Genomic DNA, 17,279 nt, shown 5'->3' with positions numbered 1-17,279 from the left:
CTTATCTGCTCCCTGCCACTCGGTTCAGGCTCCAGTGGTGTCTTCACTTGACTTCGGGTCTCCGTTTGTAAAATTTCTGCACAGATGGGGTCATGTGTGCTACTGCAGCCAATGACTGCTTTATCTGACTGTTATCTGACTTTAGACAAGTACCAGTCTATGATTAGCAACGAGCCCCTGAGGAGCTGGTGCAGAGAATGGGAGTGGTAGTGGATGAGATGTGTTGTGTCACGTCTACCCCCTCAGGCAGTCGCTCCCTGGGGTTCAGTGCAGTGAAAGTGTAGATTGAAGAATCAGGCCAGAAGTAAATGTAGAACAGTCTTTCTTTACTTAGTGCAGAATATAACTTGTGGCACATCCAGCAGTATTAAAGGGAGTCTGTCCCCACAATTTGCCCTTATACACTGCTTACATAGCACTGTAGCTTAACTATAGATGAGTCAGATGGTACCTTTGTCCTTTTTGTGTTCATGTTCACCAGGGCCAAAAACGCAGTTTTATTCATATGTAAATAAGGGCTTGCAGGTGCCCAGGGGCGCCTTTCCGGCTGTAAATGCCCAGGCAGCTCTGCCTCCTTATCACATGACCCCTCCCTAGCCTGTTACTTGACCCACCCTGTAAGCCTCTTGCGTCATCCAGTGTACCGGCCGAGATCCCGCCGGCGCATGCACACTGCATGGAACGATGCTGCTGCCCACAATGGTCATCACAGTGTGCATGAGCACGAAGACTTGCAAAGTAATAACTTCGGCTCATTGAAGCCAATACATTCTAATACTGTACGGAGCGATCGCTCTGTACAGTATTGAAACAAAGTTTTATGCAAATCGACTTCGGATGTTTCATCTGAAGTCGATTCGCTCATCCCTAGTGGTGGTGTCTGAGCTGTAGTTCCTCACCTTGCAGCAGTGTCTGTGAAGCTTTAATTTCACTGATCACTCTGCTGTATTGTGGCACTGATGCTTTGCTTTTGAATTTTGCAGATCTTTCAGGAGTGTTTATCTCACAGATCTGGTTCCTGAGTATCCCTCTGGAGTGTTGGTCAGGGGCCTAGCTATAAGAGAAGCAGCTGCTTTGGGCATTTTATTGTCTATGCCCCTCAAAAGTACTATAAAATGACAATACATACAGTGACATTGTAGGTAACAGAGCGGCTTCCAGGCCTCCTCGGAGAGAGCGACCTTGACTAGCTATAGGAGTGGGGGTGGAAGGGGTGGCGAAAAAGTTGCTGGGAGGGCATTCAAAAATTTGCTGTGGGGTCCAGTCATACCTAGTTACTTCACTGGTCTTCGTCTCACAGGGGAATAAGATAAGGTTCCTTGGAGTGGGCGGGTGAACAATCTTTAGTACGATTGTTTGTCCCTATAGTTTTTATACTGTAGTGTTTATGCAGAGAGATGTGCTGCTAACAAACTTTAAGTGCTCAGTGAAATTTGTTTTAGCATATTTATATTTACTTTGCTTCAAATATGACTTTGGACTATTTCATTTTGCTTGTCAGGATTGCTGATGGATCCTAATCCCTGACTTACTGTCTGCATGTTTTTGAGTACCACAAACATGGTACCACATGGTACTACCACTTGGTATAGCCCCACCAAAAACGGCGCCCTTTTTGTCCATAGGTGGTGTCTAGCATTGCAGTTCAGTCCCATTCAAGTAAATGTTGCTGAGCCATACCACCAGACAAGAATAGAACTTCTACACAAGAGAAAGTCAGCACAGCGAGCACTTGTGACCGCGAAACCGGATTCTTGGCCACCTTCACCATGTATATTTATCTTACGACTAGAATAATTTACCAACAATTGTCTTCTCAATGGAAGGATATGAATCAAACGCGCGTGGAGGTTCTTATTTAAATAAATTCCTGATTCCTGAAAGCCTTTCTTGAGCACAGAAAATCATTGTATCTGAACTTAACAATGAAAAATGTTCTCTTGGTTGTACGCCAGATGGAAATGTTCAGGTTTCCCAAACATAATTATAATCCTTGTGGTTTAGTTATTAAAATAAAACAATGGACTACAAGACAGGAGTCCTTAGCTCCCCGTGTTCTCAAGTCACAACATGGGCCGAAACATGGAGGAAGAGAAATGCACGTGGGATATTGTCATACTAGCAAGTAGGACATTTCATCCAATTTTTTTTTTTATAATTTTTTTTAATACCTCCTAGGCTTCTTTCACATCTGCGTTGAAGGGGGCTTCCTTAACAGAAATAGTTGAAAATAGCAGAGAACTTTTTTCTCCGCAAAAAAAATAAAAATATTCTCCAGAACGAAAACCAAACGGGTCCCATTATAGCCAATGGGACCTGTTAAGTTCTGTTCATGTCAGTTATTTGCCGAATCTGGCGCTTCCATTATTTTCATTCTTGTGGGAATAGGTGGGGGCTTTCGGCGTATTAATCACACACCTAAAAAAACACAATAATCCCGTTTAGGCCCCCACTCGGTGACTTACAGGTGTTGTCTCCTCTGGCTGGAGTCGTTCTCTTTCTTTTTTCTCAGTCCTGTACATATCGCCATGCCCTCTCCTGACCACAACTCCTTTCTGCATAATTGAACACACCTATTTAGTATTAATGCCTCCTTTTATGCCCCTACTTAGTAATCATCCCCATTTAGGCCCCAGTAAATATAATGCCCCCCCCCCCCCAGTAGTTCCCTATGTACATTTAATGCCCCCTGGTAGTGCCCTCTTCACACGTAATGCCCCCTAGTAGTGACCTCTTTACATATAATGCCCCCTAGTAGTGACCTCTTTACATATAATGCCCCCAGTAGGGGCTTCTCTACATAAAGTGCTCCCCAGTTGTGGCCTCTTTAAATATTGTGCCCCTTAAATATAGTGCACCCCAGTAGTGCCCTCTTTACATATAATGCCCCCCAGCGGTGGCCTCTTTACATATAATGCCCCCCAGCAGTGGCCTCTTTACATATACTGCCCCTTAGTTATGGCCTTTTTAAATATTGGGCCCCTAAATGTAGTGGCCTCTGTAAACATAGTGCCCCCAAGTAGTGGTCTCTTTAAATAAAGCTCCCCCAGTAATGCCTGTATACAAATACTGCCCCAGTAAATAATGTACTAACCCCTCCTCAGTAGTCCCCCCCCCCCCCCCCCCAGCAGTTTTCAGAAACCCCCCACGCTGCCTGTGAGCTGCAGGAGGTCGCAATAATGTAATCGCGATGATCATGCACCATACCACTGCCTCATAGACCTTCAGCCTATGAGGCTAAACAGCGGACTAACGGAACCAATACTTCCTGTCCCCGCCATTCAACTCTGGCACTCCCCATGGACCAGTACCAGATGGTCCACAGCCCGATACAGGTCTACAGCCAAATGGTTGGGGACCTCTGGTCTACATGATAAATGCGATTTTGCTGAAGTGGGACAACCCCTTCAAGCAGAACCATGGGGAGAAGGGGCATCATATTGGCACTTAAATATGGGTACAACATGCCTATGGAAAACATAAATGATTGGATTTCCAGGAAAGAGAGCTCCACCCGACCAGTAACCATTTTGTGCCTTTTGGATACAACATTAAACTTCACCTTTCTCCACTATATCTTCTCTGAAGTGAATTCCACTATGTTTCGCTCTTTTTATTTTTTGGCAGTTATACAGAAAATAGAATAGTAACTAAACAAGAGACCATTATACATTTCCTCTCGGCCTACCGCCATGTGGTCTATGTGGTCTTCCACAAAATTGTGCTGTGGTTTCCATAACTGGGTTTTTCCAATTATTTGCTATATGATTCGCACTCCATCAAAGGTTTTGTGTTGGGGCTGGGCTTGAATGGATTTGTAGTTTGGGAGATAATCTTGACTGTTACCTGGAGCTGTGCATGACAAGTCCCCAAAGTCTTCAGCAGAACAGTAGTGTGAACAAACACCCATTTCTCTGTGTGAAATTCCTTAAAGGGTATCTGTCATCAGTTTTGTACCTATGGCACTGGCTGACCTGTTACATGTGCACTTGGCAGCTGAAGACATCTGTGTCGGTCCTATCTTCATATGTGCCCACATTGCTGAGAAAAATTATGTTTTAATATATGCAAATGAGCCTCTAGGAGCAACAGGGGCATTGCCATTACACCTAGAGACTCTGCTCTCTGCAACTGCCGTGTCCTCTCCACTTTGATTGACAGGATCAGGTTTGATCATGTTTACATTGCCGTGTCCTGTCAATTAAAGTGGAGAGGGCACGGCAGTTTGAGAGCGAGCAGAGCCTCTAGGTGTAACGGCTGGAACAGACTGCTGGATCTGTCAAACTCAAATGTGAAACAAGCCTGACTCTGTTAGGCCATTCCTCTATTTCTTCCTGAAGTCTATAAGTAAATTGCCAGCATTCTTCAATTAAATGGGTTCTGCAGTTTGTTTAAACTGATGATCTATCCTCTGGATAGATCATCAGCATCTGATCAACGGGTGTCTGACACCCGGGACCCCCGCCGATCAGCTGTTTAAGAAGGCAGTGGCGCTCCAGCACTGTTTACCGCTGGACCAGTGACGTCACGACTAGTATCAACTGGCCAAGTATCAACCGGGCAAGTGAACAGAACTTAGCTGCGCCCAGGCCAGTTGATACTAGTTGTGACGTCACTGGGCCAGCGGTAAACAGTGAAAAGGCCGCAGCGCTTTTGCCGAGAAATATCTCGGCAAAAGACAACTTTTCCCATTTTTTTATACAAAGTTGGCATTTGAACGAGATATTTATCTCGCCCAGCGTGGGTATATGTAAAATGACACCCCAAAACACATTGCCCAACTTCTCCTGAGTACGGCGATACCAGATGTGTGACACCTTTTTGCAGCCTAGGTGGGCAAAGGGACCCACATTCCAAAGAGCACCTTTAGGATTTCACAGGGCATTTTTTACACATTGTGATTTCAAACTACTTCTCACACATTAGGGCCCCTAAAATGCCAGGACAGTATAACTACCCCACAAGTGACCCCATTTTGGAAAGAAGACACCCCAAGGTATTTTGTGATGGGCATAGTGAGTTCATGGAAGTTTTTTTAATTTTTTGTCACAAGTTAGTGGAATATGAGACTTTGTAAGGAAAAAAATAAATAAATAAAAAATCATCATTTTCCGCTAACTTGTGACAAAAAATAAAAGTTCTATGAACTCACTATGCCCATCAGTGAATACCTTAGGGCAGTGATGGCGAACCTATGGCACGGGTGCCAGAAGCGGCACTCAGAGCCCTCTCGAAATGGGGTGATTTGTGGGATTTTTCTACTGTCTGGGCATTGTAGAACCTCAGGAAACATGACAGGTGCTCAGAAAGTCAGAGCTGCTTCAAAAAGCGGAAATTCACATTTTTGTACCATAGTTTGTAAACGCTATAACTTTTACCCAAACATTTTTTTTTTATCAAAGACCTGTAGAACAATAAATTTAGCGAAAATTTTATATAAAAATGTCATTTTTTTGCAAAAATGTTGTTAAATTTCGATTAATAACAAAAAAAGTAAAAATGCCAGCAGCAATGAAATACCACCAAATGAAAGCTCTATTAGTGAGAAGAAAAGGAGGTAAAATTCATTTGAGTGGTAAGTTGTATGACCGAGCAATAAACGGTGAAAGTAGTGTAGTGCAGAATTGTAAAAAGTGGTCTGGTCATTAAGGGTGTTTAAGCTAGGGGAGCTGAGGTGGTTAAACAAACTGCAGAACCCCTTTAAGGTCCAACTGGTTGTTGGGGGCATGTCGCCACACAGTCTGAAACCATCCAATTGGTGCTGCCAGTGTTAGTCTGTGCAGGGACACACCCCTAATGGGTAATGGCCATGTAAACCTTTATTCATATTCTATCAGGAATAATAGAGGAATTACCCAACATATAGTTATATGGAAACATGATCCAGGATTGTTATTACGTGTGGAATGCAAGTAGTTACTAAACCAGACATGTCAGGAGTGGGGGCAGCTCCTCTTTAGGTGGATCTTCAGACCACTGGAGAAGCAAGGGAAGAATTATCTTCTTCTACATAATGATATGTTTATCTGCTTCGGATAATTGTGATTACATTTTTTTTGTCTTCCCTGAGGGGGTTGATAATTGTGCCTTACCTGAGCTGCTATTTATTGGCCAGCAGTGTAAGCCGAGTGCTTAAAAGTTGGTTTTTACATCATGTCTTTTTTTTAGACCATATAATCGCCATATAAACCAGTAAGATGACTTGTTTCCTCGGCAGATGTTCACTGTGTACTTTTCCTTTTGGGTGTGTGGTTTCTCACAAATTGTTGGCAAAGAGCGAGAACTGAGCGTGCTTTGTTATTATGTGGATGAAATCATCGGCGCACACACACACCATTGAGGTCTGCTCGCTGCTAAGCTTAGTGATGCTTTTCTGCGAGGAGCTGAAATGTACGAGCGTTCCTTATAATCGTCTGCTCGCTGAAGTGGCCGGAATACTAATGATCTGTAGGTGGCATATGTATAATGCACGTTTTAGATGCTGAGTCACCTTGGAAGGGATCGGTGCACGTATGGGGAACATGCGTTACCAGGAGAGGAGAGCTGGTGTTCTCCATGCCTGTGTCCAAGCCAGGTACCCCCCTTAGTGCAGGAATCGTCAACCTTCGGCTCTCCGGCTGCTGTGAAAATACAACTCCCAGCATTTACACTTGCTCAGCTGTTCTTGTACCTCCCATATAAGTGAAAGGAAGATTGTGGGAGTTGTAGTTTTAGAACAGCTGGAGCGCCGGACGTTGCTGATCCCTGCCCTAGTGACTAGAAGGGATCAGTTATACATGTGTACAAAACGAGAACATTCACACAACAGACGTCTGACGGCAGTTTTCAGAACCATTGCAGCCTGTGGGTCTATTCACTTGGCATTTTTTCTTTTTTAGCGTCCTGTTTTTGGCCGCTTTGAGGGCCAGACGGACCCCCCTGTTTTTAATGGCCGTTAAAAACAGGTACACTATGTTAAAATAATTTTTTTTTAAATATTCATCTCACAATAGGCACTCCCTGAAACACCCCCTCCACACTGGTGGCAGCAGGACCTGATCACGCTGGGTGCATCAGGTCCTGCTGCCTTCAGTACGGAGCAGTTGTTCTGGTGAGTGCCTGTGGTGAGGTGAGTATTTTTTAAATTGTATTATCTATACTGGGGTCACAAATGAGGGGCATAATTTCTTGTGAGGGCTCAAATGAGGGGCATATTTTATTGTGGGGGTATTATCTTTACTGGGGGAGCTATGGGGCCATTACAGATACTGGGGGCACTATGGGGGCTATTGTATAAACAAGGCAATGAGGGGGTGCATAACATATACTGAGGACACTGCAGGGGTTGAAGTTTAAAAAAAAAACATGTTAGTTTTTAACAGACGGACAGAAAATGGATGTGCACACGGATGCAAAATGACCATAAAAAAAACGGTCAGACCGTTTATCCATTTTGCGTCAGACTTAATTGGCCCTGTACTGCTGGAGCTGGCATTTAATTTAAAGTAGAACTCCCACAAAAAAAATGGATTCTCTGACCTGTTAGAAAGGTATATGATGTAGATTAGAGGGTAGCGAGCGAGGGGCAGGAGTCATAGAGAAGTCCCCATACTCCTATTTTAAATAGATATTGAGCACCACACACGACTATCCTTGTTGTCCCTTCTCAGATATTCCAATAAACCAGTTTCCTAGGGCTCATCCAGGAGACAGCGGCTCCCCCCATCACCCCCCCTCCTCAAGTCTCTTATCCCTTCCTTCCCTACTCTCTCTAGTTACCTATTTCTAGTGTTCTACTAGTTCTAGAGCAGGAATGGCCAACCTGCGGCTCTCCAGCTGTTGCAAAACTACAACTCCCAGTATTCCTAGACTGCTTACAGCTATCAGCCTACAGCAGGGCATGGTGGGAATTGTAGTTTTACAACAGCTGGAGAGCCGCAGTGTCGAGACCTGTTACGACAACATTTCTGTAACTCTGCTTACTTTAGAGATGAGCGAATTTCATATTTTTAAATTCGTTCACGCTTCGTTTGTTAAAAGTTGAATTGCGTTATGGATTCCGTTACCACGGACCATAACGCAAAACTATGTCATAATAGAAGTGTTTTGCAGCCCATAGACTCTAAAGGCATTCCGTTATGCATTCTGTCATAGAATTGCATTATGGTCCGTGGTAGCGGAATCCATAACGCAATTTGCATTTTACCAACAAACGAAGTGTGAACGAATTTCAAAATCTGAAACTCTCTTATCTCTAGTGATGAGCTTATGCACGAACAACATGGGCCAGATTTATCATTCCTCTGACAGCTCACTCCACTTTCACATATGGCTAAAGTCCGTTTTAGCCAAGTCAGATTTATGATCGGCCCTTTAAGACTGTAATAAATGTGGTTTGACGGTAGCAGTTTATCTGTCAGTAAGCAGCTTTACAAAAGTAGCAAATCTTTACAAAAAAGTCGCACGTTTTTACATTAAAAAGTCTCATAAGATAAGCATGGTCCTCACTGGAGTGAAATTGCGACTTTTTTGCGACTTTTTAAATAGTCCCAATAGTAAATCTGTCTAGAGATTAATTTGCATAAGAAAACATGCCTACTTTCAGAAAACTTTCGAGCATGGTGCAGAGCAGAAAAAAGTGCGCAAATTTGTGCGCAGTTTTAGCGTTTGCGCATTTTTTTGCGACTTTTTTACTCCATTATTCTGACTTGAGCTAATGATAAATCTGGCCCCATGAGTTTATTTCCTCTGTTGGGCTGCTTATTCTACCTTACTTTGAAAACAATAAACAGATTTTGAAAAGAAAGGTGCATGATGTAAACTGTAGTGAAGGTAGTCTTCTTACCAGTGACTGAGTTATAACCTCCCTTCTGATCCTCAGCTGTGTCATGTGACCAGCACTCTGATCTCCAACTGACACAGGACAAGAGGTCAGTTACTTCTCTATTCATTCCTATGAGACTTCCATAGGAATACATAGAAAAACTGACTTCCTGTCCACACATAAGATGCTGTGTTATTTGGAAAGTCTGATTTCTGGTCACATGACACGGCTGAGGATCAAAAGGGAGGTTATAACTCACAAATACAGACACTGGTAAAAAGATTAACTTCACTACAGTTTACATCATGTACCTTTCTAATAGGTCAGAGAATACATTGTTTGCGGGAGTTCTTCTTTAACATTAGATGCCTTCTCCAGCAGTCCATGCACCAGACTGAAATTTACGCCAGCTCATAGCTGACGTAGATTTCAGCTATTATTTATAACAATTTCTGGTGTACATAATGATAACTGTGCCGGGGCTGATGGCCCCTTCCTCCCCACACTACCTGGTTAGAAACTGGCGATGGCAGAGTAAAAATCTCCTATTGACTGCTATTTAAAACATACTAAGCAATTCACAATAAGGCCTCTTTCACACAGTCAGTATTTGGTCAGTATTTTTGCATCAGTATTTGTAAGCCAAAACTAAGAGTGGGACCAAAACACAGAAGAGGCGCACATATTTCTACTATACATTTTCTCTGTAGGTTCCACTTCTGGTTTTGGCTTACAAATACTGATACATAATTAGCAGCCTAAGGCCTCATGCACACGACAGTTGTTTTTCTCAGTCCGCAAAACGGGGTTCCGTTGTTCCGTGATCTGTTTCCGTTTTTGTTTCCGTCTGTCTTCCTTTATTTTTGGAGGATCACCAGACATGAAGGAAAGTAAAAAAAAATCTAAGTCAAGTTTGCCAGGCAAATGATAGGAATAAAACGGGCGTGGACGCGGATGACAATCTTGTGTGCCTCTGTGTTTTTTCATGGACCTATTTACTTGAATGGGTCCACGAACCGTTGTCTGTGAAAAAAATAGGACAGGTCTTTATTTTTTTCACGGACTAACGCGCGTGATAAAAAACTGAATGTGGTACCCAGACCCGAACCCGGACTTCTTCACTGAAGTTCGGGTTTGGGTTCAGTGTTATGTAGATGTTATTATTTTCCAATATAACATGGTGGTTATAATGGGAAATAGCATTCTTTAATACAGAATGCTAAGTATAATGTCCCTTGAGGGTTAAAAAATAATAATAAAAAAAATTACTCACCTTATCCACTTGGTCGCGCAGCCATTATCGTCTTCTTTCTTCTTGAAGGACCTGCAAAAGGACCTGTGCTGACGTCAGCGCAGGTCCTGCTCAATGAAGATAGAAAGTGAATGGACCCCATCCCTATTTATTATCATCTCCTTAGCAACCATCTGTGTAAATCCGCGATTTTCACGCAGCCCCATTCATTTCAATGGGGCCTGCGTTTCGTGAAAAATGCTAAATATTGAACATGCTGCGATTTTCATGTAACGCACAAGTGATGTGTGAAAACATCGCTCACGTACACAGCCCCATTGAAATGAATGGGTCAGGATTCAGTGCGGGTGCAGTGTGTTCACGACACGCATTGCACCTGCGCGAAAGGGGCCTAACAGACCCTAGTGTCCCTCATGGCATTTCAGAATCTGGTCACAGCACCTGCCACCATAGGCGCAACGCCGCTCTCTGTCCGGTCTCTAGTTTTATCCTAATCTTGTACACTACAAGTCCAAATATGGTCCCTCGTGAGTATGCACTACTACCGCATGTAAACAACTTGTAAGGGGCCATTTACATGGGCCGATAAAAAGGGCACTGATTGGGAACAAACTGTTCGTTCCGATAGTTGCTCACTCGTTAAGCTGCTTTCCCATGCCCCTGTGTAAGGAGATGAATGACCACAAACCAGCTAACTAAGTAAATGCAGATGTAAGATCAGACCCTCTAAACAAATATCCATCACAGACCCCTTAAATAAATCCGGTAAAGCATAAAGGTGGTCATTTAGATGCTGCTAAAACGGCTAGGGCAGCGCTAAAGCCCGCCTATCAGAGTCGGTGACGTCGCCGAACACACTGCCGGACGGAAGTTTCCGCCCGGCAGTGTGTTGTTGAAAACCAGAGACCTTGCCCTGTGCGATTTAGCGCAGGGCAAGGGAGCGCATCGGAGCATGAGATGTTCCGATGCTAGCCTCAGGGGGAGCTGCCTGGGTAAAAATAAGGGTATGTCCGGGTTCAGCTCTGAATGCGGCCTAAGTCACACAGACATCACTGTCTGAGATGTTACTTTTTACCACCATCTGTCTCCGCATCATGTGACCTAAACCGCAATCCCGCAGACTCTAGGCTTTACCACATGGTGGCAGCTCAACCCCCACCTCCATGTAACATTAAATGTGGCATACTTGCCAACGTTTTAGTTGAAAAATTCGGAGCATCTAAGCTCCACCCCGGGAATGCCCCAAACCCAACCGTGAACGCCCACATTTAGGGTGGAGTTTGCGCTTGCCCGTCTATTTTGAACTGGGACAACCCGAATTTGCCAGGACAATTGGCAACTATGAATCTTGCCATGTACTGTCTAGGAGTAAATGATGGGGCAGTTTGCAACTTTATCTTGCAGAGAACACAAACCTCAGGAGGTTCCCCTATGGTTAGAGATATTCTGGGCGGCCTCCGTAGCTTTGCCCTGCTTGTGTCTACCTTTTACGTTAATGTCTATTGTAGAGTATTTTAGCAAAGTAGTGACACAGTTTATGCGGTTATTATACCGGTGATATAGCAGCTTTCCACACCCCGTCGTATCATGTACATGTTTTCAAGTCCCCTATGATCCCAATCACTCTCCCAGTGACTAGTAACCCGTGTCTTCTGCGATGCGTCCTTGTTTACCGTGCACCGCATTGCCTAGTGTCATGTTCTTGGACAGACGTCAGTCTGATATGTCAGCCATGCACGTCCAGGGGATAAATATAGATGGACCCCGTACGAGCTGTAGGTGTGATTACACAGTCAGGCTAAAAATGACCCCTTTCATACCTCAGCTTAAAAACAGTGGGCGTTCTGTAATGCATTAACCACACAGACCTTCAGGGGGATTTTTATCCATTTGGAGCATCGGTCCTCTTCTAAACCCTATAACCTGAGTGCATGGCTATGCTGCAGCGACTCCTCTTAACCAGACTCCATACCCTGGACTTGTACCTTCTGGACTGCTAATCTCAAGCTTATGGAGCCCACGGCCATTTGTTGGGGTCGAGTGAGCGTGGTGAACTTTATCAAGGGGCTCGGTAGGTCAATATTTCTATACGTGTGCCTGTCGGATCTGCAGAAGTAAATCTTATGTCTGGTTTTCCATGGAGCGGCTTAGTTCCTGACGTATCTTCTGTTTGATCGCATTTAATGATTTTTCAAAAATTCTGTTCGGAAAAGTGAAGAATTGTGTAGCGGATGCGAAGTTATCTGAATTCTGTAGTGCTGCAATGTTAGATCGGTAAGATAAGTCACTAGGGATAGCCGCCTGCGGTCATATGTTAAACCGCCGATGACCCATTACGTAAGCAAGTATGTGTCGGCGTGCGCGGCGAAGATCGGGTATTCTGTTCTGCCATTCTTTTGCCAAAAGAATGCCGGAATAGTTTGTCCTGGCATAATCTGCACACTGACGGCATCCGACCGTTCCCATTGACTACGGTGGGGTTCATCTCGTTATTGGCATGGGTGTTGGACTTTTGCCGCATGAACCCCCCCCCCCACAATGCAGGGGTATTTAGTCCTTTTTTTTGCCTGCCGGAATCTCGCAAACTGATCAATTGATTTTGGATATCTTATAGAACAGTAGACTGATCATGGTTTATAAAATGTGTTCTCCTGTGTGTGCGGATCTAGAGCGGCACGCTGAGCACTACAAGTCCCAGTATGGCTTCTCATAGCATGTTGGTAGGTGTAGTTTCACAGCAACTAGAGCGCCACAGATTGCAGACGGAAAATCTACTGTAATGTGATGAAATCTTTCTAAGACTATGGGGGTCATTTATCAAACTGGTGTAAAGTAGAACTGGCTTAGTTGCTCATAGCAACTGGCTTCGTTACCCATAGCAACCAGATTCCTCCTTTCACTTTTCAAAAGAGCTCTGAAAAATGAAAGGAGGAATCTGGTTGCTATGGGTAACGAAGCCAGTTCTTGGATATAGACATGGGACATTGTACGTATTGTGATTTGACGTTACGCTGTGTATGTATTGTGATTTGATGTCCCGCTATATGTATTGTGATTTGATGTCCCGCTATATGTATTGTGATTTGATGTCCCGCTATATGTATTGTGATTTGATGTCCCGCTATATGTATTGTGATTTGATGTCCCGCTATATGTATTGTGATTTGATGTCCCGCTATATGTATTGTGATTTTATGTCCCGCTATATGTATTGTGATTTGATGTCCCGCTATATGTATTGTGATTTGATGTCCCGCTATATGTATTGTGATTTGATGTCCCGCTATATGTATTGTGATTTGACATTACGCGGTGTACGTACTGTGATTTGATGTCCCGATATATATATATATATATATATATATATATATATATATATATATATATATATATATATATATAGTGATTTAGTGTTGCGCTGTATTTGTGATTTGACATGTTGCGGTGTATGTATTTTGATTTGGTGTGACGCTGTATGAATTTTGTGCTTTTTCTCTTCTCTGGTTCTTGGTTTGCAGCGCCCCGATCTGTCTGCTCGGAGACTATACTAGTAATAGCATGCGTTATTAATGAGGGAAAGTCCGCCAGTTAAGGAGTTAGTAAATCACGATTAGAAATGTAAATTGCTATGGCAACTTGTGTCTTCAAAGGGCGGCTCAGCCTTCACTCTGCACTCCCTCTTTAAAAGATGAGTGTGGTAGTTCATGTATGACTTTTGCAGCAATCTCATAGGAAACAGCGGGGAGTAGACGGGTCCCAGGGTCTTCAACGACCCATGTACATACTGCAGAGTTCTGGGTGAGGATTCATAAAATTTTGCATGTGACACAAGTCTGAACTCTTGGGGTCGAGGTTAGCGTTGTGGTGTAATAGAATGGAAATATTTGATTTTATAGAGCTCACCAGACTTTATCCAGCTCTTCCTGAGCCTGCGTTTATAAAAAGTCGCACATTGTTTGATAAATTTGGTGAATCTTTAAACCTAAGGCCCCTTTCACAGCGAGTATTCCACGCGGGTGCAATGCGTGATGCAAACGCACTGAATCCAGACCCATTCATTTCAATGGGTCTGTGTACATGAGCGTTGGTTTTCACTTGTGCGTTGAGTGAAAATCGCAGCATGTTCTATATTCTGCGTCTTTCACGCAACGCTGGCCCCATAGAAGTGAATGGGGCTGCGTGAAAATCGCATCGCATCTGCAAGCAAGTGCGGATGCGATGCGTTTTTCACGGATGGTTGCTTAGAGATGTTTGTAAACAATCAGTTTTTTATCAAATGCGTGAAAAACGCATCAATGCGCATTTCACCCACGCGATAAGAACTGAACAACTGAACGCAATCGCAGGCAAAACTGAATGAACTTGCTTGCGAAATCGCGCACTTTTTACTGAACGCATCCGGACCTGATCCGCTCACGTTCGTCTGCAAGGGGCCTAACACTTTTCTCTAGAAAAGTGATTTTGTGACCTTTTTTTGCAACTTTTTTAAAAAACTGGCAGTGATGAATCTGGGGGAAAATCAATTAGCACACCTAATTACGCACACATTTCCCACCCAAAAATTTACAAGGGGTTGTAACATGGCAAAAAGGCACAAATCTTGGCACTTTCACCAAACTTTGTGCATTTTGTACACCCTTCTGGAAAGCAAGCTTGATAAATTTTCCCCAATGTATTACTAAAGTAGTTTGTAACTTCTGGCGTACAACTCACAGGGTAGCTACCTGTAGAGGCTCCTAAAATTCTGCTCCTCCAACTGCAGTTATGTGAGCTGTGGGCATTGTAAGTATCCTAGTCCTCTGCGGGAGGTGGGCCTTACCAGATCCTCAGTCTGCCTCTAAAGTATGTCCAGGCTCCCCAAGCCTTTCATCTCCTGGACAAGGTTGCTGCAAAGTCCATAAGCCTCTTGCAAGTAATCTCCACAGTGTAGTCTCTGTTTTTGCACGCACCTTCTCTCAACACTGGCATGCTTCACAATATTCCCTTTTTCTCCTCTTAAACTGGCTTTAAAGATAGATTTCTTTATAGGCTGATTCAGGGCTGTGTTTAGCTTCTGCTCACTGCTCTGTCTCACTCTGTTCTGCCTCACACTAATCTTACTCTGCTCCTCGCTATGGCACAGCCCCACCAACTAATGGTTGTTACGGCCTGTTAACTCCTTGTGCAGGTCATGCATAAAAAACATAAAATACATTTTAACCCTTTTAGCAGTGGACCACTATTGTAGCACATTATTTCACCACTTTCATGCATCATTGTCAATAGAATTCAAGATTTTTTGGCCTGCCCACCGGAACCACCCTGAAAACTCACAGGAAATGCCCAAAAATTGCTGACATGGGGTCAATTTGTATAAACTCCTCCCTTCCCACTTCCTCCTGCCCGTTTCCTGGGACTTTTGTGAACGATGCTTTCATGTAATGTAGAAAAGTGAAGTTATTCTGCCTACAGTTTTTAGATCTGTATTTTGAAAGCTCTGTGTTCTACTGATTCGTAATTCAACTCCCATGGCTTGTTAAGAGCCCACATTGTACATTGGCGTGCCTCCTGGTGTTTTAGATTTTCCTTTTCCATGTTCTCGTTCTCCATCATATGTCATGGTATGAAGTTATTCTCCCAGAGAAAGACATGGCTCTAGGGATTAGAGGTTATGATACCGCACGGAGACACTATATAATGGGAACTTGAAGTGGCCCTGGAAAAAATACTAAAATTGGCGCCTTTTTGTAGTTGGGTCAAAATTGATGGAAGGCAGGGCCATCAGTACCATATTGTGGCACATAAACCCAACCCAACAGAGCCAAATACCACAGTCCATCACAAAATACAGCCAGCAGCGCAAAATACATCCCCAAAAACTTCCACTGGCCGGCCGTGAGGAGGACCTAGGCTGCCCCCTGGGCATTGGCCCACTGGGGAATTTCCCTGTAAGGTCTATGGCCATCCTGCCCCTGAATGGATTGCTCAAGTCTCTGTAACGTGTAACCTAGGGACTATGGGGGAGATTTGTTGGGTCTTTTTTTGCCCATAGCAGCCAACCACAGCACAGCTTTCATTTTGTATTCTGGTTTTGAGAAATTAGAGCTGTGGTGTGATTGGTTGCTCTGGGCCAGAAAGCACTTTTCTTGTAGACTGTTTCACAAATTTGCCCATGTGTGTCACTATACAGGCTCCTGGCACATGGCCTGGCTCCTCTGGTCAACACCTTGGTTGATTGTGATAAGCACATTTGCCAAATAAAACCTCAAAAATCACTGTACATACAGGGGTAGTGACTAGGCCTAGTGTACTGGTCTGCTGATCCACAGGGAAATGACCATGAATGCTTTCAAACTTCATAGGAGGGATCTTCCTGTAGTTGTAAGGTCTGTAAACTGAGCTTTAATTTTCTCTTAAAGGGTGTCATGATACATATTCTACATTTTTCAAATCAGCACCTGGATCTGAATACTTTTGTAATTGCTTTTAATTCAAAATTTAGGATAGCCAGTGAGCTATTCAATAATATGTATCTTTACAGCGCCACCTGCTGTTTATTCTTTTCCTCATATGTGTGTCCATCTCACTGAGCTGGTCGAACGTGCTCTGTTTAAATATTTAACTGCCACTAGCCATATCTTCTGTTAGAAGCTGCAGCAGAAAGGACATGCCCACTGACCTGCCAGCTTAATATAAATCTATCAGAGCAATTGGAGCAGTGAATGTGGGGATCTCTGGACCCATGTGAGGTACAGGGCTGGTTCTAGCTTTGTTAGAAAGGTATTGTCATGTACTATATGAAGTCTGATTTTAATTTTTTAAATCAATCATGACATAACCCCTTTAAGAGCTCAGCTGATCTGGCTAGTCTAGATTTCATGGTTTTCGATTGGACAGCGTCTTTGTTGAGGAGATGAATCACTACATTTGATCAACAAAGGTGATACAACTTTTTGTACGATTTTAGCAACCTCCGGCACTCCAGCTGTTCTGAAACTACAACTCCCAGAATCCTCTTTTCACTTCTATGGGAGTTACAAGAACAGCTGAGTACCAGTGCATGCTGGGAGTTGTAGTTTCACAGCAGGTGGAGTGCCAAAGGTTGCTGACCCCTGGGGTATACAGTGCTTACTGGAGACGGGAGGGCCGGCTATAGTGTGCAGAAGAATGGCTGGCGGGAAGTTCAAAAAATTGGCTGCCGCCATGATCACTTCTTTACCTTTCGTACCTCCAGAAACATGTATA

The 17,279-nt window shown here is 43.7% G+C and overlaps 1 protein-coding gene across 7 annotated transcripts in view; it reads left to right on the top strand.

Moving 5' to 3' along the window:
* Positions 1–17,279, top strand: part of FRY (FRY microtubule binding protein) — a 264,523-nt gene that overhangs the window by 72,007 nt on the left and 175,237 nt on the right. The window contains exon 1 of one of the 7 annotated variants that reach the window (XM_044284648.1): positions 11,858–12,126. The exons of the other annotated variants lie outside the window; for them this stretch is intronic. Within the exon in view, the coding sequence (XP_044140583.1) occupies positions 12,066–12,126 (61 nt within the window). The 5' untranslated portion in view covers positions 11,858–12,065. Of the gene's footprint in view, positions 1–11,857; positions 12,127–17,279 lie in introns of those variants that run through there. 7 annotated transcript variants of the gene reach the window in all.

This window comes from Bufo gargarizans, chromosome 3 (genome assembly GCF_014858855.1).
Source record: "Bufo gargarizans isolate SCDJY-AF-19 chromosome 3, ASM1485885v1, whole genome shotgun sequence".
NCBI classification, from domain to species: domain Eukaryota; kingdom Metazoa; phylum Chordata; class Amphibia; order Anura; family Bufonidae; genus Bufo; species Bufo gargarizans.
This window is presented reverse-complemented; position numbering and strand designations above follow the sequence as displayed.